The sequence below is a fragment of the Mixophyes fleayi genome, chromosome 5 (genome assembly GCF_038048845.1).
Source record: "Mixophyes fleayi isolate aMixFle1 chromosome 5, aMixFle1.hap1, whole genome shotgun sequence".
Lineage (NCBI taxonomy): Eukaryota > Metazoa > Chordata > Amphibia > Anura > Limnodynastidae > Mixophyes > Mixophyes fleayi.
In genome coordinates, this window is record NC_134406.1 from 90,063,665 (window position 1) to 90,087,053 (window position 23,389).

The following is a 23,389-nucleotide window of genomic DNA, read 5'->3' on the forward strand; positions in this document are numbered from 1 at the left end:
TCTATCATATCCCCACAAATGTGCTGCTTGTCTAAAACAAAGTGGCTGGTGGCTCCATCTTTAGTTAGTTAGGGGCAGCATGGTGGCTTAGTGGTTAGCACTTCTGCCTCACAGAACTTGGGTCATGAGTTTGATTCTTGACCATGGCCTTATCTGTGTGGAGTTTGTATGTTCTCCCTGTGTTTGTGTGGGTTTCCTCCAGGTGCTCCGGTTTCCTCCCACACTCCAAAAACATACTAGTAGGTTAATTGGCTGCTATCAAAATTGACCCTAGTCTGTCTCTGTGTGTGTGTGTGTGTGTGTGTGTGTGTGTGTGTGTGTGTGTGTGTGTGTGTATATGTATATGTTAGGGAATTTAGATTGTAAGCTCCAATGGGGCAGGGACTGATGTGAATGAGTTCTCTATACAGCGCTGCGGAATCAGTGGCGCTATATAAATAAATGGTGATGATGATGATATGCCAGATTTGTAGGATTTTACTGAAACAAGCCCCAGTAACAATATACAGCTTAATTCTCTATACATTACGCTACATTATCGAAAGAAAAGCAGACTCAATGCCTGTTTACTTTTAACTAAGTTTACTTAATAATAAGTTGCGTGCAAATGATTGAACTGTGTCACGTATATTATAAGATACTATAAAAGACACTATTCTGCCTCATTTGTATTTGCCCCAAGGAATTAATATCATCTCACAAGACTTTCTTAAATGCCGACAGTTGTGGGCAAACATTCCAGTTATTCATGAAAGTAATTATGTCGTTTTTTTCTCATTTGATCTAATTACATCTTTAGAAAGTATTGATTGCAAAGAAGGAAGTGTGGATGATTCTACCCTACATATACTTAAAGAACAGAAAACATACAAATAAAAATACAGTTTATAAATGATTATCTCAGAATTGGCATTAAAGTTTTGACCAAAAGTTCAGGTATTACTACTTTAGAACCACTTGTGGTTACATCTATTTTGTATGTTTTGTGCCTGTTTTTGTACATATCACAGCAATTCGTGGTCAGCTAAATAAATCTGGGCATAGTTTGGCAGTGGTTGGATGTGCACGCCACTCATTCCCTAAATGAATGTACATCCATGTAAAGTCCTGCTACCAACTTTGATCCACCCCTTCAGTAAACCAACTTTACTTAGTACTTTAATGTGTGACTGCTTGTTTATTCCTCATTTAGATACTTTAAAACTTTGGAAAGTAATGGAACAAAGAGGATATGTTTTATTCATGTTGGATATCTTATTATTTTTTAAATACATTGCTAAAAAGCATGTAGAAGTGCGATCAATACACATCGTATACAATACACAAACACCTTGCTATTGATATTTTGGCCTTACACTGCCCAAGGCCAGACGTTATTCCAGTCTGTTTGTGTGTCTCAACATTTTGGTAACTACTTGTAAGTACAAACTGTGCACATCTAACTTTTTGTTTTGCATTTTAAGTCTGAGACATGTTCACAGATGCAATTACGTGAACTTCAGAAAAGGGCATTAGTGTAGGTGGTAACGTGTCAGGGTTCTGGTTCTGTTATGAAATAAGTCCGGGATTTTGATTTGACTTAGCAAGGATATAAATCAAATGACTCCCTCCAATGTTAGCTGGAACCCTCCCGTTAATACCAGGAAACAGTAGTTGACTTCCCTAGTACTTTCTGCCTGGGAGGAGTCCATCCGCTTATAAATGAGTAGTGGACTCATCTTTGCTTTCTTCCGTGACGCAATTTGCGAGGAAGAACATTGGCAGTTGGATTTGCATTGAAAATTTGGTATAACCAAGGGTTGGACTCAGCGCAGAGTTTAAATGAACTTACAGAGGGAATGATGCTGACACCCAATATGTCATGACCATCGTGTCCATCTCCTGATAGCTGCTCCTGCAAGACAAGGAGTTCTGAATGCCTCCACAGTTAGTTGGGCCCTGTGCGTGCATGTGGTGGGAGCCTTACCTGCAGCTGAGCCTTCAGTGCAACCTGAGCCTAATGGACAACAGACTGCGGTCTTAGAGTTATATATTGCAGGAGGCAATCTGTCAGAGAACATAGCATCCCGGTGCCAGGCTGTATTCTGGGACTTCTCTGGGATAAGATCAGATAATAGCTGGGTGGTTTGAGCAGTCACAGCTGCCTATAGGTGGGCCTGCTTTACTCTACTCCTTAGCCGTTATGTGGATCTTATCTATGGATCAAAACTACTTGGTACAGCTTAGCTTCAGTTAGGAGCTGCTCAGTTGGGAATTAGTGCTGGATTGTCTAAATCATGGTGGTCAATTATCAGTAAATCTACTGAAAAGGAAATAAAATTCCTGTTCCACAGCATCATCAAAAGTAAAGAAATGAATGCGGAAGATCTAATAAGCAGTAAAACGTGGCATCCTGCTGTAATTAATAAAACTTCATAATATCTATTGTACCGTTTGTCCCTGAGTGAATTGTTTACCCCTTAAGTTTCTAAGCACTGTATTCTGTGGATATCTCCTAAATTCTTTTTAGTGTCATATTAACTATTAATTTATAAATTGGTGGCTGTCAGTAATTGCTTTACAATATCAGCAGATATACAGAATTTCAACCTGAGTCTGGGTGATATATTAGTTTGTGGGCTGTAGTCACAGTTTTATGTTTCGAGTTTTAATCATGTTTGTGCGGTTATTATTTTACACATCCACTACTGGACTCGCATGCTTACTCCTGCTGCAATGTGGGCTATATAAACTGCCTTCTAAATCCAGCTTATTTCACTCCTGCTGGAATATAATTTCCCTGCCTCAATTTTTCACACCCACAAAACAGACGTGTTGTTAATTTGAGCTCATTTCAAACGACCCCTTTGTCATTTGTTTTTGAAACGTTAATGGTGTAGTCCATCTCTGCTCTGTAAGAGCCCGTCCAGCTGACCCCTGTAAACTTAGTCAGTATGCTGAGCCTGCTAAGGCTTGCTTGGTTATTCATATCGCTGTTATGTCCTAACTATGTCATCCTAAGTATGGGGGCTTGACCATTTCACAAGTGGTGGTCTTCTCATTAGTTGGAATGGTGGTTATCAAGCTACATTATTTATTTATTTATTTATTTATTTATTTTTGGGGGGGGCTCAACTTTTCATTAACATTGTAACCATAATTAAATTTTTTACATTTATAACATGACATAAACACGGGAGTATGAATTATTTCATTTTTATTATTAGAGGTGCATAAAAAAAACACAATAGCTTTACTGTAAAGATTTGGCTACAGTACAGGAATAGTCAAGAGAAAGGACTGGACAAAGAATTAGTAAGTTTATTAGTTACAGACATTGCAATGTCTTGAATCTGGGCTATTCAAACTCAGGGCATTTTATGTGAGAACAGAGCTCAGGAAGTAATTAATTTGTTAAACAGACTTTGGGAACCTCACACCTGCACTGTACTTATAAATCCATACTGCTTTACAGTGTTTTCCGTGCAACAATAGCAAAACTTATAGCGAATGCAGCAACTATCTCTGCATCAATGCACAACAACAAAGCTGAAATGTTTTCCAATTACTGTTTGGCAACATGGATTTTTGCTAACTTGACAAACCACTGGGACTGACTAGATATTAAACATCAGACGTTACAGAGCCTTGTGTGCGCCTGGACCCAATCACATGGTTGAGATCATAGAAAGCAAAGTACAGGTATAGAAGGAGCCACAAGAATTGGATCTAGTCTTCCTGCATGTGTTGATTCTCCTGGTGGTCTTAAAGGTATTACCTCAGATTTACAGACCCACTTGTTGCAAGGGGAGGCACAGTAATAAAAATTTGGATTTACCTTTGTTAAACAGGGTAATAGAAAATTAAGCAAAGTGCCAATATGATATTTAGATTAGTATTAAGCATGATGTACTTTGGAATATTAAATAGAGACCACAATACAAAGATGTTGACTGAAAGGATAACTCCACCCAAAGTAAAAATGGTGTTTGAGGGGAAGTAAACCCTTTACCGGCTGGTCTTTGGGATAGTTTCAAAGTTAAAAACAACTAATTTTATTAGTTCCTGCTGCCAAGGGAGACACATGGAAGAATACTGCCTAACTGTCCTCATTTATGTCTCTGCTCCTGTGTGGGTATAGTGACTTAGAAGGGCTGTCCAGTTACTAAAATCTGCATATTTCAATCTATAACTGCTTTTAATTTGTGCTGAGGATAAAACAGATTTGTATGAGTTACAGATCAAGCAGATAGAAGAGGAATGAGTGAGAAGAGACAAGTATCATATCCACCATACTTTATTTCATTGGTTCTGGAGCTCTCCCGGGAATTGCTTTGATCTGTGATTAAGATATCTATGTGTCTAGCCTGGAAGACATGGTAGAACTGCCTTTTACATTAGATTACAGTCTGCTTTAGTGACATCTGCCAATAGCAGCCCTCACTATTATAAAAACACATCCTCTTCCTTCTGTATTGGGGAGCCCTCTACCTTCTTGCGACATATTACATGATTAGACTTTCTCTTTCTTTTTCTTCAGTTCTAGGGTGAATCTTCAGTATTGGTATAATCTTATAGAAACTCTATCCAGGTTGAAAAATGTCATGTGTGTGTGCAGGATTATATTTTACGTTACACTATACTGAGCTGGATCTCATAATAAACTCATTTATTACTATTATTAGTGTCACTATATTATGCAGTGCTATCCAGCGAATATTGAATATTTTACATCAGTCCCTGCCCCAGAAGCCAATTGACCTACCATTATGTTTTTGGGCTTGGTGGAAAACCAGAGCCCACAAAAACACAGGGAGGATGTATAAACTACACAGATTGTATGTTGTTCTTTAGCCATTCACATAAAGCATTACAACATTAAAACACACACACCCATGTGACAGGGTTTATATATAAGAACTGTCAGCCAGGTGAGAATGATAACTGGACCCAGGAAGCATTAGTCGTAAGAAAGGGGGGAGGAGTTACAAACTATAAAAGGAATTTTATTGATGTTGGCGATGCGATCAATGACGTACACGGTAACTGACTTACAGGGAGTAAATCTATGTCTAACTTCGGTGTAGGTATTGCTCATTGAATTGTGGCCATTTCTGAATTGAATTTATGATTGCTGAACTGGAGTCTGTAAAGAAAACAGAGAAATTGTTACTGTACAATATGATAAATAATTTGTACTGCAGAGCTTCTTATAACTTCTGTAACAATACAGCGTGACAAGGGACCTGAAAATGGTTTTGAAGCACTTGATAGTTTAGATTACGATTAAAACCAAATCTTACAGTTTAAAATGAACAGTGGGGTGACCTATAGAAAGTGCCAGCATGCCCATGCAGTTTATGGCTTCCAAGGATTGCTGTCACCAGTAGTTCCACATACAAAAATGCTATTTTGTAACATAGTAACATAGTTGATGAGGTTGAAAAAAGACACCAGTCCATCAAGTTCAACCTATTTTGGATCTCCTGCGATCCTGCACTTATATTTGAAATTAATCCAGAGTAGGCAACCGCCCATCTGTTTCAATTTTGAAAATCCCCCCAGACTCAATATTGCAATCCAATTTTTACCCTTTATTCACTATTATCCTAAACACTGTTACCCCAGGAAATTGGTGTTTGAAAGAGCCCAGTATCAGCACAGGGCTGTTTTTTTCCTTGGGTGGGAGGGGCATTTTTTTGTGGACCTAAAGAATTCAACCCCATGCTGAACATGCTGGGGCTTTTTCCCACTATAACAGGGGAATCCACACTGTGGGTTATAGTGTGACCAGCCCAACCAGTAATAGCCTGGTCCTAGCTATGGCGTCTGTGTGGGTACCCCACAACGTTCCTCTCCTTGTATGAGGGACAACCAGCCCAGGCTATAGTACACTGGATCACTTTAGGGGGGAAACATGCATTTTTTAAAATGTATTTTCTTATTTTTTATCATTCTACATTAAAACTAAAGTTATCATCACCTTTAGATACATGCAATATTTTTGAGTGGCGCATTTTACGTGAACATTTTGGATGCAAATGGATATGGAAATCTAAGGTGAAAGTACTGTAACAAATAATAATATAACAATATGATTTTGTACAATCATTTATTTAATTATGGTTTTTTTCTCTCTTATTTTTCCAGGCCTTCTGCATTAGCCAGCAGCCCAACATATTCTGATCTTCCATTCATACGGATATCTCCACACAGGAACCATGCAACAGCGTCAGACTCACCATTCAGCCCTCCTCACCCTTATATCAATCCATACATGGATTATATCAGATCTTTGCACAGTAGCCCCTCACTTTCAATGATATCAGCAGCTCGTGGACTCAGCCCTACTGATGGTGAGCTTATTAAACAGTGACATGATAACTTGGAGATCTTGTATATGTGATAATGTGCGAGTTGCACCCAGCAAGGTATCATTAATAATTGGCAACTATAGGCGTTCTAATTGTGGCCACACATGCCTGTGCTCATGTTGCTGAACCGACCTAACATCATCTCTTGCCCCAAGATGGTTGATATGCTTGAGAATGATCTGGTGAATTCCATGTTTTAAAATCCAATTAACACTGCTGATCTTTGTTTTTGATCATCTGTCAACTGCACTGGGAAGCTCCATCTGATATGGGTGATTGGGTCGAATGGCAAGATGGTTCGTCTGTGTACAGCTTTAGGTACTAGCTCTGATTGTGGAAGCCATATCTACTGTGTCTATGGAGGAGGCACAGCCACCCTCCACTATCATGGACTGCAATAAATAACTATAATCCTGTGCACGTTTAACACCTAGTTTAAAAAATGTAATTTCTTTTTTTTCTTTTTAGTGTACTGTTATTATGCAATGCGCTGACCGCTACTTTACCCCTAAATATAATATATCTAAAACCTAACTGGTCATATTTTAGCATTTTCTTGCTTATTCATAAATGCAGCATTTACTATCAGGCTGATCAGATTGTAATATTGATATATATATATATATATATAAAAAAGAGTGGATGTACAATATGTTTAGTTGAAATCTGGCACACTGGTAGCTTTCATGTCACAATATGAAACCATTAGCAGTCTAGGTTCGAGACTATGGATCATCCACTGTTTCCCTGTAAGGAAGCAGTGACTTACATTCAGTAGTGAAATATAGGCAAGTTGAGTTGTAACAGCTGATTAGGCTGATCATGTGACAGACATATGTCATACTCAGCCTTTGTGATGTCATTCAGTCTTGATATAACAGTCACTGCTTGGTATAGAACAGTCATTATCACATGAATGTGAGCTGTATATTATTGGCACTTAAATAGTTCCATTAAATATTACAAAGTTTTTAACACCAAAGAATGACAGCGCCAGGAACATTAATGACTACCTGCTATGCTATTTCCCCAACATGAAGAGGACATACAAGACAGTGAACAGCGCAGCAAATGATAAAGTCTCTCTTAACTACCCTGTGGAAATTCTGAACTCTCAACCCCAGTAAGTACCCCTTTGCATTCAAGTGCAGTCAGTTCCACATCATGCTGTGTTATGCCTAGTTAATAACTGCTCTCTCTTAAGCACTTCCAAATGGATGTTGCCAAGAAATTCCTAGACCCCAAAAATGTTCAAAGGTCAAATATTCCGATGGCCCGCCACATGCGCCAGTAGTCATTCCATCTGATAATTTGATAAGCTGTGTTATGCCCTCACCATCAACAAAGCTCAGGGTCCAGTGTCAACTCGAGAAATCCATGCTTCTCCAATGGACAGTTGTACATTACCTCTTCAACAGTCAGAAACACGAAGAACCTGCAGATTGTTACCTCTACAAGAAGAATCCCTAACACTTTACAAAGAAGCATTCAAAATAATAGTTACAAATGTAGTGTAAATTAAGTAATTTAGTAAAAGTAGCAAATTTAAAAGAATTAAAATTATTTATTTGGAAAACCCATGCGAGGAAAGGATGTTCAGCATGTGAAAGGCATCCCCAGCCATTTCTGTGCTGGCTGCATGACAGCAAAGGACATATCTTGTCTATTAGACACCTTCATAAATTATAGAAGATAAGACAGAATGGAAGGAAATTGCTAACATTTCCTCTTACTTTTTTCTAAAGATCTTGCATTCTGTCTTTTGTCAGCCAGCGCTGCTGTTGACGTGAACCTACCGTATACATTGTATTATTTCTGTTTTGTGTCTATATGCGTGAATAAGATCAATAAATCTAAACCACAACAATTTACCGCAGTATTCATTTCATCTGTACTGTTTGCATTAACATATTGCAGAAAGAGGAGTTTGCTGACAGCACCACATAAAGAGACGTCTGGATGAAACCTGACAGTTTTGTCACTTGGTTAAATATTTAAGAATAAACACAAATAAAAATCGCATATTTTGAAACTGTTCCATGTCTACAGCATCAGCAACAATTTTTCATTATTGTACAATTAATTTCCTGTCCTCGATTAAAGAGGATTTAAAAACAATATTTTTTTGAGATGGTTTAAAAAATAATTAAAAACATTTTAAGGGGAAAAAGGCAATGTTCCTCCTCCATCCCATGTGTTTTTTGTCCCAAATGCACCAATTAGAGATTCCAGCCGAAATATAAAGATCCACTCAAAAATATTGGTGTCAGTATCAGAATCTTAAGCGCTACTAACAGCCAGTGCTGCTGTTGGTGCATATGAACATGCGCCTATTTTTTGGTGGGACATTCATGACCGTTGAAGTTTAGTTTTTTCCCCCCCTTCTTCTGTGATTATACTAATCGGTTACAATGTGCTACAATTCTCTTGCCAACCACCGACTGTTAATGCCCATTCATGTCAGAGGATCAATACGTAATTAAAATTGTCGTTTAGCAAAGTTAGTAAGACAAAAAGTTTATTTATGCTCATTGTTGCCGTAATTCAATAAAAATATTTTTTTTACTACAAATATAATTACATTATGTAAATTAATGTAACACTGCTTGATGTCATCATTGCAGATTATATGATGGCACAAAGGTGTACAGTTACTGTTTATTGTGTACTTTGTGTACAGCCAGGAAATAAGGGGATTTTTATTTTACTTATTAGAACGTAGGGCAGTACATTTGGGGAGGCAAAATGTTAATTTCTAACCAATGACCTGGTACTTTTGTACTTTTGAAAGATTATATATCTTGCCAATTAGTTGTGGACACTTATTGCTTCTTTACTTACTTTACAGAAAAATCTGATTTAAAAAAAATATATTAGTTACATAGAATCAAGTCAGTAGATTGCATGATTCTTGCAGTGTTGCGGTATGGAAGCTTGTAGTCATACTCATAACTGTTATGTTTTCCAGTTCCACATGCTGGTGTTAGCCCTGCTGAATATTACCAACATATGGCTCTGCTCGCAGGACAGCGCAGTCCGTATGCTGATATCATCACTTCCCCAACAACTCCAGGTGTCGGAGCCACTGCTCTTCATATGGAGTATCTTCATGCAATGGAAAGTGAGTAATGTATTATTTTGACATTTGAGTTTTGTTGCAGAGTACAGGAATACTAAATTCAGGTTTTATATAACAGCAACCTTTGAATATTGCCCTTTTTATATAATTACAGTGCTAGTAATATAGAGAATGTTGGCCATAGCTTTCTTGTATTAACCCATGTACACTCCTCAAACACAAGTGTGGTACTGTGGCCAAATAGTTTGGCTTGGTTCCTGCGTGGTTCATTCAGTATGGTCTAACAATGTGGCTTTAAGATTATGTTTCCACAAGACCATAAAGTCAGATTTTCATCATTAGGTTTTATCAAATCGTATGTAGTTAAATACATGGGCATCTTTGTCAACACTAGATGTAAAATCATTGGCCATTCTAGACTTTTTTGTAACCCTTAACTTTCCTGTTACCTTTAATACTTTCTATGTTATGATGACTTAGCCAAAGATATGACAAACTTTGACAACCCATTTTACATTATATTCATTTATAGGACTAAAGGCTCAATTCTTGAAAAAAGGGGCCAGTCAGAAGGAGCTATTTACAAAAAACATTAGGTTCTTATAGCGTTGTGTGTATAGTAGTTAAATAAATGACTGTGTCAACAGCAGGATTTCTAGGGCTTTCATATGTATTAGTTTTACAAAACTGATATCGCCTTTGCCACCAGAACCTCAGAAGGCTCTACAAGTGGAGAGTGGTGCAAACTACCCCTATTTTTTATTTTCCCTTTCTGTGTGTCTAATACGTTAAGAACAGATGAAAATATTCCTGTTGCAGGACTTTATCTACCTTATTCTTAGCCTGATTTTGAATCCTACCATTCTAAAATAATATTTTTAAAACTCATGCAGTCATGGACTTGTGGTGGGGGGATGAATCTGGCCTCATTGGAAAAAGAGAACAAATGTACATGCTAAATAGTGTACCCAGATAAACAGCATAAAACAGTATCTAGCTCTGCCCTCCCCCACAAATCCATGTTATCTGTATTCATGTACTGGGCTTAGGTAAGAAGAGGACCTGACATGTAGTTTGCCAAATCCCTTCACTGCTGAGCACCAAAGAATATATTAAATATATCAACACTATCATGCGGTTTAGTCAGGAAATTCTATTTAATATTTTATGTGATTAAACCAGAAGCAACCACAGTTCAACATCTGTCTGATGAAATAAAATGTTATCATGCAAAATTTGTAAAACATAATCCAAAAATGGCTACGAACCTCTTACTTTGGCCATTGTTATTTTTAGTTCACTTCCCGCCCCACTACCATTATTATTTTTCCTCTGTGTGCCACTCAAATAGAGAAATAAAGTCATCACAAACTTTACACTGCTCATTTGCCCGGTTATTTTCTGGGATTTAATCCAAAGTCAAACAACTTCTTGAGCGGACCTTGTAAGAACATCAAAGAAAAACTGTGGACATTTTCAAATATGCTTTCTTGTGCTCTTCTTATTAGACATATCCAGCTAAGACGTGTATTATGCCGCTAAGTAGCATCGGAGAAGCACTGGGAAATGTAGTGTTTAATCATAAATTCTTTTGGCCCAAGTAATGGCAGATTGGCACGGAAACAATTTAGTTCTGCGCTAGGAAATGTTTCTCGTCTTTATTCTTCTGATTGTCTATAGTACTGTTTTCGTATAAAAGTCTGATCAGGGTAAAACAATACATGACTAATGCCCACAAAGCATGGAGCTCATAGGAAAGTTTAAAATGTAATTCAAGTTGCATAATGCATCAAGAGCCTTCTTCCTGAATGGGTCCGAGGCATGCTTTTTTAACCCCTTCACTGCAGATGTGTGTGCAGTACCCAAAATACTATGCCTTGTTTTTTCAGAAAATACAATTAGTTTGCTTATACATCTTATCACAGCGAAAAAGACCCACAGTGGCCCAAAAAGTGTTGCTTTTTTTTAAATTTAAAATTGCAAGAAAGTAAACTAAAAGCAAATGTGTGTATTTTGTTCTTTCTAGACACCACTAAGAAATATTTTGTGGTTCTTGCTTTGGCATCAATCCACATTTCCAAAACAGCAACAGGATTCTACACATAGTTTTTCATAATAAAATCTCCACTTGAAAACTATAATGCATGTTTTTTATTAGTTTTTACTGTCTTGAAAATGCAGAAAATGTTTAGGAACAGCATTATAGCCCAACTATCCAACCTATTGTATCAAATGAGGGCACCTCAGAGTTTATTGAAGTCAGGATGGGGGGATCTGGGCATTATAATATCTGGACTTCTTAAAAATGCTTTCTGTAGTGTAGGGTGTTTACCAGACTATGGGGGCACATCATTTGAAAGAGAGGACTATCCTTTTTTAAAAGAAGGGTTTCCCTTAGTTTCTTGGATGGGGAGATGTGGACATTATTAAACCCCTCCCCGTCTGGGGCTTCATAATCACATGTGATCACCAAACAGTTTCTACCAAGGGGCCATATCATTTGAAAGAGGGAACTCTGATTTTATTGAAGCCAGGATGGAGAACTGTGCCCTCTTCCCCTTCCCATAGGTGCAATGCTATTAAGCCCCGCCCCCTCACCTATACACCACCAGTATGGAAATAGCTGTGTTGACAGAAAAATATAATTTTGACTTCTTTGATAAACTACTGTTTTCTTGTGCAATGTAAGAGAAACGGAATCATATGCAGGTTACCTACAACTTCTTTACACTTATGTATGTATTAAATTTAAGCATGGTGTTTGGATGTTTTATGTTGGTGATAGTGACATAGTATAGTGACATGGTATCAGTTAGAGTTAGGAGCACATTTGCACCTTGGCAAATCCATTTTCCACTGCAGTGGCGACGAAAATGTATGGACAGATTTAGAATTGGGAGGGGTCGTGTCAGCATAACTATAAATTGCAATGTAAAAGTTAAACTGTCCAGTATTTGTGTGCTACATGCCAAAGCAGCAAGTATTTTCCTTGCATGCAAAAAAAATGAATAAATGCATTTACACCCCTTGCATCGCAACATGGTTTGTCCAGGAGCAAATTTGCACCTGTTTTCACTCTTCTCCTAGCTGGAAATGAGCCCCTTGCTGTACATTGAAGAAACAGATAGTTTCATTCCTTATTTGTGAGAAGGAGTCACCCAAGCAGTTCTGCAATAACTATAAAACAGCTTTGTAGTCTAGGAGAGATCAATAAAGCAGTATTTACCTACCATCGGAGTTCATGTGAATATGTCCGCTATTGACTTTAAAGCAACCTCTGTAAAATGCTTACACTTAATAGGTCAACTTTCGAGGAAGCTCATTAAAGAAGGGATTATTGAATAAATGTTAGACTAAACTATTCTACAAAGCAGACAAAGAATGCCAGACTGCAGCAGACAGGAATCGAGTGTCCAGCCAAAAAGCCTTTTTTTTCCTCTCTCTCCCTCTTGCTGAACTATTAGTACTCTGCGGGTGAGAAAATGCACATTTTAACATAAGTACATGTTTTTCTTTTAGGAAGAAAACATGATGTTTAATTTTGTAATGGTGTTATCAATGCAATCTATTGTTAGCTATTACATATAAATACATACTAAGAAAAAACTGTTGCTCCCAAAACCAGTTTTAAAGAGGAGCTAGTTTCTCAGAGAATTTGTGCTTCTCCTCTATTGTGGCAGTTCATAATTTAGTTGCGTCTGTTTTTGCTGTATTACCGTAAATTAATTTGATGGCATTTTTTGCTAAAGAAAAATTTTTTGCTTTGAATGATGAGTGGACAGGGAAATTTTTTATGTTTAATAATCTAATCATGATAAATCACTGGTAAGCACACCTAAAAAGCTGAATTAATATGCTGGTATTTATGTAAGATATTAACCATGCTTGCCTACCTTTGGCAAGTTGTATCCAGGAGAGGGGCGTGTCTAGAGGGCGAGAGGGGGCGGGACACGGTGAATTGTGTCATTTTGGCACCGCCCCCGCATCACATATGCCGTTTTCCCGTGGGGGCGGGGCTAAAATGACACAATTTGCTGTGAATCGTGTCATTTTAGCCCCGCAATTGTGGGATGTGGGAGATTTGCCAGCTCTCCCGGGAGTCCGTGAAACTCCCGAAATTCGGGTCGTCGGTTCCGGGAGAGTTGGCAAGTATGATATTAACATGAGCTACCTCATATCTTGTGACTTTTCTCAGCTTTTTTTTTCCATGCACCAACTAAAATGGTATTGTGGTATTATCCACTATTTCTACTGCGACTAACTACTACTATGAGATTAATGTACTTGTAAGTGTAATATCTAGAAATATAACACTTGAAGTAAAGAAACCTCCCTTAGTTAAATGACACTCCAACAGGCAGTGCTTTAAAAAAAATAGCAAAAAAAATTAATTAATCAGCAGAGAATGTGATTTGACCCAACTTTCATTTACCTTTGCACTCCATGCATTTTTGAAGTGCAATAAATAGTAGATAGACAGTATCATAGTTCCTCAGGGCATGAAACCTGTGTGTTTAAGCATGAGACCACTAGACAAGGTACACTAATTTATGATGAACTTTATATAAATTACTTCTACTAATTTGAATATAAATGCAGATGTTATTTTTGTATTTCTTTTTCTTAAGAACCAGTAGAGTATGGTTATAGGAGATTTTGTGGTACAACCGTGTTTCCATTTAATCTCCAAAAATACAAATTATTCGCTGAAATTTTGATAATGATTCATTTTTAGAGACAAATTAAGTTTAAACGTTTAGAAATATAAAATCTGGTGACACATTCTCCTTTTCCTCTCATGATGGGAATCTATTTAGTCAGGTAATGGATGCTGTGTGTTTTTATTTAGACAAAAGAAAGTGGGAAAACCAATTAAAAACATTTCCCTGGTATGTAAATTAATTGTCATTAAGACAGATTTTTAATGTCCTATCATTCATCACTTGAGAAAATGAAACATTTACCAATCAGACTTGAATATCACAGGTGACCTCAGAAATGCAGGGATGTGCAAATGAAGTCATGTCTTCTATCAGCATAGTTTGCATGCATAGGTTATATGTAACTTTTGCAGTCACAAGCTACTGACTGTAACTCCTTTGATCTAACACAGTGATATTGTTGTTTCCTGGTACACAATACAGTAGTAGAGAAATGTAAACCAGCTTTCCACCTGCAAACTTATTTTAAAAGCAGACCTGGATATATAGGACGAGTTCTAGAATTGTTTTGAAATAAAAGAATAATAATGGAAAGAAGATTTAGTGACATTGATAATTTGCCAACTTTTAAAACATTTAATAAATAATTGTATACATTGATGTATATTATTGCTAGTATCTCAGAATTAGAGAATGATAGGAGATACACTTTGTATTGTTATTGGTCCCAGGAATAAAGCTTTTCTATGTTTTAGCATAATTTTAATGGTACAGTCTTCACTATGTTTCCAGTGTAAATGATATCAATGGTGCTTGTATTTTCTCCCTGTGTTTGAGGGTTTCCTAATACACTCCAAAAACATACTAGTAGGTTAATTGGCTGCTATCAAGTTGACCCTAGTCTTTCTCTCTCTGTCTGTGTGTGTGTGTGTGTGTGTGTGTGTGTGTGTGTGTGTGTGTGTGTGTGTGTGTGTGTGTGTTTGTGAATTTAGACTGTAAGCTCCAATGAGGCAGGGACTGATGTGAGTGATTTCTCTGGTACAGCGCTGCGGAATTAGTGGCGCTATATAAATGGTCAGGAACATTAACACCTCATGTCTTAAGTGCCCCTGGCCCACCAAAACTTTAATCTAGCTCTGGTGTTATCTATATGACTCACTTCCCCATGCTTGTGAGGCCGCTCGGATAGGTAGAAGATTCCAGATCTTGTTGGGCTGCCAAGTAGCTCAGGCATTTAAAAAGTAGGTGGAGACTTTATATTTGGGACCATCTTACACATATATCCATTCTAATTGTTTCAACACTGCTTTCTTTGGTGAACCAGTGAGTGATGCAAATAAGCTGGCAAGAAAATTTATTTTATTTTTATTTTGTCGGGAGCCAACAATTATTTGAAACCCGACCTCCCATTTCCCATGATTAAAAAGAAACTCGACTCCGCTTCACTCAGCCTCCACCACTAATCCTCAACGACAATGATAAACTACTGTTATTTCCATAGAATCCATAAGGCCTTCAATACTATATCAATGGATTGCAGTTAACAAAGCCTCTCAAATCCACTTTAATTAACATATAACAATATATTAAATAATTCTGATGAGATTTTTCCAGAGCAAAACAAAATATACCAAAGTTGGATTGGTGACATTCTCTTCACACTTCTTCTTAACCCTTCCTCATGTTCCAAGTTCACTCATATTAGCTTATGTTTTCAATTCACGTATGGAATGTATATGGTATAATATAATAGAATTACCAAATTCATTTTTAACAGAAAGATGAACAGACGACAAGGCACAATTGGAAAAATGTATTTAGTAGAGGGGATATTATAGACATTTGCTGTACTTTCTGGATAACATGGCTGTGATTCTTTTTCCTAATTATTGATACACTTTCCTATATCTAAATCCTTCTCAAGATGACACTAACATAAAAACAAATTATTTTTTTGTGTGGGTTTTGTAAAAAAAAAAAGTGTTCTGTAATCAGTGTTACAAATTCCAAATGTTTGCATGTATTGGTTTGGAATTTATATATGTACTGTGTACAGTGTGTCTGCATTGCTTTTCTCGTGTCTCAGTCCATTAAACATTGACTTTATTAGCCTATTTCAGGCTACCTAGCCTATAAAAAAAAACAGAATGTCGGCTCTGAGCTCTTTACTAACACAGCCCTGATTGGCTCACCTTCTGATGCTTGACAGCAAGGGGAAGGACACGCTGCAGTGCTGGGATTGGCAATCTTAATTAAAATACAAATGTTAGGACAAATTATATATATAGTTATCATCTGTAGCTGAAAACTTAAGATATAAGGGGCCAGGGGTGGAACAGTACAAAGCTTGTCCCCTTAGTCCCCAAAGCCTGTCCCCTGTCTCCAGAGTAGAGCGGAGGATGGACCTGCATCACTGAGCCACACTCACCGCCAGCTCCTGTCCACCTCAAGGCTCCGTAGTAGCTGCATCCCCTGGGACAGCCGCAGTTCCGCCACTGGCAGGGACCATTTTTATTCATTTATTTCAAAATATTTTAGTAATTTTATTTCTAGACAAATAAACTTGTTCTATATAATGGTTGTAAGGATCCTGAAATGTTCATAAATTCATAATTAACCAGTTCATTCAGTTTACCTATATTACAGAAAGTCATTATTGACATGTATCACACTAGATGCCAGCAAAATGTGCTGATCTGTATAATTGCTGTATCTAGAATAGCTTTTACCTTAATTGTATGATTGTAAGCCATGTTTACCATACATGGTGCACAGAAGCTATGTCCTCACAGTCTCTACAGCATGTGGGCAGAAGCCAAAAACAACAATTTTCTGACTGAGATAATGAATTGCTTGTTGTCTTTCAGTCATTACGTACCTCGTGTTGAAAGAGGCAACTTTAAGAAAAATGTTCTTTTTCCTAGAAACTAATGTGCCTTACTGAGTTACTAAAACGTTTTTATAGTCCACACGGAAAAATAGTAAGCAACAGATGTTATATTCTGTAAATTTACATATAAAAGCCACACAAACTGATCATTATGAATTCAACATTTAGATGCTTATGGTTGGTTAGGCGAATAGTACCAAACCTCTGGCTAGACTATATGTATGCTTACATTTCTGTGTTTATGCAAAAAGGCTTACATATACATTACTGTACAGAACATCTTTGAACATACAAGCGTGTGGGGGGACCTTGCTAACTGTGGTTATATATATACCGGTATACACACACAAAATGACATTGAAGAAGGAAAGCTCCAATAAGGGTTTGGTTTTACAAAACAGACAGTATTGTGCTCTACCACAAGTATTTCATTGAGTCAAAGTGGAAATTCAGAGGTGGCCGTACGGTAAATATAACTGAATGGTTGGGAGCCACCTAGCCTCTGAAGCTTTAGGAATTGTGATAGGTTTAAATCACTATTAACCCTAATTCTGGATGTTTGTTAACACTATTTAGTAAATTACAAAAAAATATTACGTGATGACACTTAAACTTCTACCTTACAGTGTGTCTATTATTGACTAAGTTCAGTAGTTAAGTATAGGCCGCAGCTATTTTTTTGGAGACCAAAATGCACTGATGCCTATGTATTTAGCTCACCACTTGTGGCTTCTGCATTGGAGACAAATTTGATTGTGATAATTTATCACCAAATGGTGAGTTAGAGTAGCATTTTAAAACATAGTATAACTAGCTATAATAGCACTATGAACATCTTTTGTTTTTAACATATGGTCACACCCCTCTTGCACTATGTTCTTTATAAGATTTATTTATGAAAGGGTTAAAAGTATTAGCTGTAATTTGTATAAATCAAAAGAGTTTTTTTGTTTTGTTTTTTTTGTTTATTTTATGCTAACTTCACCCGGACAGCACTGTTACTACATAAAATAACAAATTAGGAAAAATTAAAATGAATATAAATCCAGTGCCTCAATAAACACATTTCTAAAACTGCAGTGACTATTTAAAAGTTTCAGACATGACGACTAGCAGCTTTCTATCGAATGCTTATACAGTGAACTAGATGTTCAAAGTTCCAGGGGTACTTTCTGCTGAAAGTAGAAGAGATAGGCACACAGACCCTGGTTTCTTTAACAGGCAGCAGTTGGCCTAACTGGAAAAACATTGTGAGCAGATAATTATCTCTGGGCATAAAATAAATCCTGCCGTGTGTGCTTATAATGAGAGCCAAAGGCTTTATTTAAACAGCAAATAAATTGTATTCACGGTGGATAACGCATGTTAATCTCCTCTATAGCAGGAAGACATTAATGGGGTTACATGGCATGAGTACTTGAAAATTGATGCCGCTGTGTCATTTCATCTCCCCTTAAATGAGAGATAATAATATTTGCAACTTCAGTGTTGGAGTGTTGACAATTGATTTTGTAAACTCGTAATTAATTTTTCTCCATAGCTCCTAAAGGGTAGACTTAGATTAGCTTAGAGGTCCTTGTTTCCTAATTGTGTTTGCGCTGTGGTGTGAAATTTGCAACTAGTTGTCAGACAGCTAGAAGAAAATCACACATCCACTATTGATCCATGCTCACAGTACATGTACCTGATGATACGCGCTAAAGGCATAACTTCAGTTTATAAAGACACATAAGATACAGTATTTGCTCACCTCAATGTTTCTTCAGTTGTACATTTATCTATTTGTTTTGTTAATATGCATAACAATAAATAGTCATTTGCTTATTGGTTCATTTCTTTTATTACATTTATTAAGAAAAATATATTTTTGCAACGATTTTACTCCTAGACTGCGAATCAGATCAAATGGGGCCAGATGGGTAAGGCAGCATGTATCTCAATCTCAATGTTGGTTTATTTTCAGCTCCGCTCATTTGCCGGAGAAGGTGCTCAGGCCCGAGCCCCAGCGTCTCATCGCTTGTAGTGAATTAATGATGGGAATGTCGTAGCAGCCGTCAGATTCATAAATCAGCAGAAATGAGAGGGCTAATACATAGAAGTCTTATCCTTTTGTTTAGCAATTTATCATGTTGCTTGCACATTAATAAACAGAGCTCCCTTGAGGACAGCTTTGGGAAGATACATTTTTCTTCCTAATTTTCCTCAATTGTAGCCAGTAGATCACAGGTGGAAAGTGAAGGCACTTGTCAAAACCACTCGCTGTTTTGATCCACTCAATGAGAACTGGGGCTGCACTGTAATATTAATATCTTGTATCTACACATCACCTTTTACAGCTATGCTTTCAGAGCAAAAAATATACGCACATTTTGTGTCCTGCAACGTGTAACATGTTTGCTTTGAGCTTGAAGGAAATAGTGCTTGTTAGTCTCTGATTACAATTTGTACACTTCTAACTTGACTATTTGTGAATAAGGCTTACCTACTAAGTGGTTGTGGACCAGATAACCCTGTAACTTTCCATCATTTTTTCAGGTTCCAGGTTCTCCAGCCCCAGGCTGACAGCCCGACCAAGCCGAAAACGAACACTGTCTATATCCCCTCTCTCTGATCACAGCTTTGACCTTCAGACCATGATACGAACATCTCCAAACTCTCTGGTTACCATTCTCAACAACTCACGTAGCAGCTCCTCAGCCAGTGGCTCTTATGGACATTTATCAGCAAGTGCATTAAGGTAATGCAATATTTTATAATCCTCTCATAAAATAGTGGTAAGCTGTACTTTTATGTGAAACAGCTCTTTTTCACATATTGGGCCTGATTCATTAAGGAAAGTAAAGCAAAAAAAATGAGTAACTTTTCACCTGGGCAAAACCATGTTGCATTGGAGGGGGAAATAAATTTAAAACATGGGGACAGAATTATAATTGGGGTAATACATGTCGTAGATCATCCTCAAATGTCAGTGTAAAAATAAAGCTATCAAGTATTTGTGTCCTACATGAAAAACAGCCAGTATTTTCCTTATGTGTAAAATAATAAACTAATTTTCACCCCTTGCATTGTGATATGGTTTTGTCCAGGAGAAAAACGTACTAATTTTTTGCCTTACTTTCCTTAGTGAATCTGGCCCATTATGTTTAATCAATATAACCATATAATATTTGAGTTGAACAATAATCTCAGTAAACTATAAATACGAGAGGAACCTATATATGAAAATTACATAACTTGCAATCTAACTCTTGGGGGTAAATTTATTAATCTACGAGTTTACGGCGGGTTTGAAAAGTGGAGATGTTGCCTATAGCAACCAATCAGATTCTAGCTATCATTTTCCAGAATGTACTAAATAAATGATAACTAGAACCTGATTGGTTGCTGTAGGCCACATCTCCACTTTTCAAACCCGCCAGAAGCTTGCAGATTGATACATTTACCCCTTGGTGTCCTAACAATGCTGCTTCATTTTTATTCCACACAATAAGGGAGAGATTCAATTAGCCACGATGTTCTCAGGAATCTCCCCTGGAGGAGTTTAAACAAATGGAGTTTTGTAGATGTTATTGGAGACTTTATATATATATATATATATATATATATATATATATATATATATATATATATATATAAATGTTATATATTAAGTTTAGTAACTTCCTTAAAATATATGGAAATTAGTTAACTTAATCGTTTGTACTACTATATATGGAGAAAAACATACTGGGACAAACAGTTCAATTTGCCTCTGGAAGTGATTGCAATGTTTTCCAGCATGTCTATACCTACTGACAAGAAATAAACCATGATGCTATTATTCTGCCTGCATTTATTTTGTGTTTACATTCCTGGCGTGCAGTTCACTAATGCCAAACTACATACCATGTGACAAGTGTGTTTACACTCAGGAACTATGTAAGGAAGACAAAACAAGCTATATAAATTGGCCAATTAAGATGCTATCACAAAAAATCACTGTCAAATCAGTAGATATATTGTCAGTTGAAATATAATTTACAGATAATCCTCATAATCCTTTTTGTCCTATAAGTTTACGTAAATGCACACAAATATAACTAATTTAAAATTACATAAACCCCAATAGATGTGTTTGGTGTGTAACACTTATGTTAAATTAAAAATGAATGGTCACTACAAAAACATAATGGTAAGTTGATTGGCTGCTGACAAAAATTAACCCTAGTCTGTGTGTGTCTGTGTGTGTTAGGGAATTTAGATTGTAAGTTCCAATAGGCAAGGAATGATGTGAATCACAAATACTCTGTCCATCGCTGCAGAATTGGTGGCCCTATATAAGTAAATGATGAGGATGATGAAATTAAAATGGCAATGTACTTTTCAATATATACCATGGTGTTAGAAGATTGGTGAATATTTTACCTATAGCAGCCAATTGGCTACATCCCCTATAAGAGCAAAAATGATTGAACTGATCAATATTTGTGAAAGTCACTGAAGTCTGAAAGGATATAAAGTCTGTCCCCTGCCTCAGTGATGACACACCCTAGATCATACTTGCCTACTTTTGGCAAGTTGTATCTGGGATAGAGGCGTGTCTAGAGGAAAGGGGGTGGGGCGCGGTGAATCGCGTCATTTTAGCCCCACCCCCCGTGACAAATATGCCATTTTGTAGTAGGGGGCTGGGCCAAAATTCACAGCGAATCGCGTCATTTTAGCCCCGCAATTGCGGGATGCGGGAGATTTGACGGCTCTCCCCAGAGTCCGTGAGACTGACCCAAATTTCGGGAGTCTCCCGGACATTCCAGGAGAGTTGCCAAGAATGCCCTAGATTCCCCGGTGTATCCCCTGCAGCACATTGGATAGCCAGACAACACCTGGCTGGGAATTTGGCTTTGCAAATAGCTGAATCTGCTGAATCTGACCAAGTTACACAGCACTTTTCACAAATGTTAAACTGCTCATGTACAGCTAAACACACACCTTCATATGAAGCTGAATCTTAGGGGTATATTTACTATACTGCGGGTTTAAAAAAAAGTGAAGATGTTGTCTATAGTAACCAATCAGACTTAAGCTGTCATTTTGTAGAATGTACTAAATTAATGATATCTAGAATCTCATTGGTTGCTATAGGCAACATCTCCACTTTTTCAAATCCGCAGTTTAGTAATTCTAGCCCTTAGTGTTTAAAGTATGCATTTTAGTATATTTGACACATAGTAAATGAGTCAAAATTATATTATAGTAAAAGATAGAGGGCATCATTGTAACTTCAGTCACAGCTGTTTCTTGGTCAGTTCCACAGCTGTAACCAGTATCAGTATGTACTTGTTAGCAGAGTTGCCACAAGTTTGGTTTTCATTATGGGGCCTGTAATGTTTTGTTCTATTATTTTTAAGTTAGTTATGTTAGCTATTTGAAACTCCACATCTTAATGAAATTACAATGCAGTTCACTGACCCTGCATGAAAAAAGTCTTCCAAAACTCTACATATCAGTCTTCAAAAAGCTTTAAATACAAATGAGTTATTTCTTTGTCCTCTTCTTTGAGCCTCTTTTTTCTGTTGCATGTTTGTCATGTACATGCAGCTAATCCTCAACACGCTGACCTAATGTGGTATAGAGCTGTGACTCATTTTGCATCATACTAGAAATAAAACACTGTTCAAGGAAAATAGCAGATTGACAGCGGAAGGAACTTCTAGACTGCCCAGATCCCTAAGGAACTACCGATTTTATGGAAATAGAAATGTTCTCAGCCAGCACCATGACTGACAAAGTTATCTCATGTTATGGAATTTGTATGTTATAAAGATCTTTATCATCTAGTATAAATTCCATTTTTAGATACTGCTTTGGGTGTTTAAGAAGGAGTGTTGTGCTCTTGCTTCTAAGTTAGATCTAGCTCATAACCACTTATTTTTACTTAAATCCTCAGTAAAATGATAGCTAGTTATGGTCGTTGCTTACATTTGGGCAGATGTTGCTAATGTCCGGGAGACTATCTTAACAATCTTTAGTGCAGCATTTTTAACATGATTCATCATTAAGTAGCACTTAGATTGCCCATGACCAATGTTTTTTCTTTGAAACAAATGGAGATCAGTTTTGATACACTCTGGTGATGTATGTAACGTAGTGTATTACTGGATGTGCACTGAAGTCTACTCTACCTTTACTAGTAATACCGTAATTGCCATCTGTAAGACCTATATATGAACATTTTCCATAGATGACAATAGCAACACTGTATATACCATGTTTTAAAAAGTATCAAATAAAAATCATAATTTTTAAAAGTACAACAACAAAAAAAATCAACAGTCCTGCCACAATATGGAAGCTTTTTAATTTATAATTGTTTATGTTGGAAAGTACTGTGTCATGGTGTGACTTTTATTTTAGCTTGCAAATACAGTTA

At 37.0% G+C, this 23,389-nt stretch overlaps 1 protein-coding gene across 4 annotated transcripts in view; it reads left to right on the forward strand.

The window, feature by feature from the left end:
- GLI3 (GLI family zinc finger 3) overlaps positions 1–23,389 on the forward strand; it is a 172,394-nt gene that overhangs the window by 108,737 nt on the left and 40,268 nt on the right. For all 4 annotated transcript variants that reach the window (XM_075212540.1, XM_075212543.1, XM_075212542.1 and 1 more), the window contains exons 5-7: positions 6,130–6,335; positions 9,322–9,474; positions 19,519–19,720. In XM_075212540.1, coding sequence (XP_075068641.1) covers positions 6,130–6,335; positions 9,322–9,474; positions 19,519–19,720 — 561 coding nt within the window. The remainder of the gene's footprint in view (positions 1–6,129; positions 6,336–9,321; positions 9,475–19,518; positions 19,721–23,389) is intronic.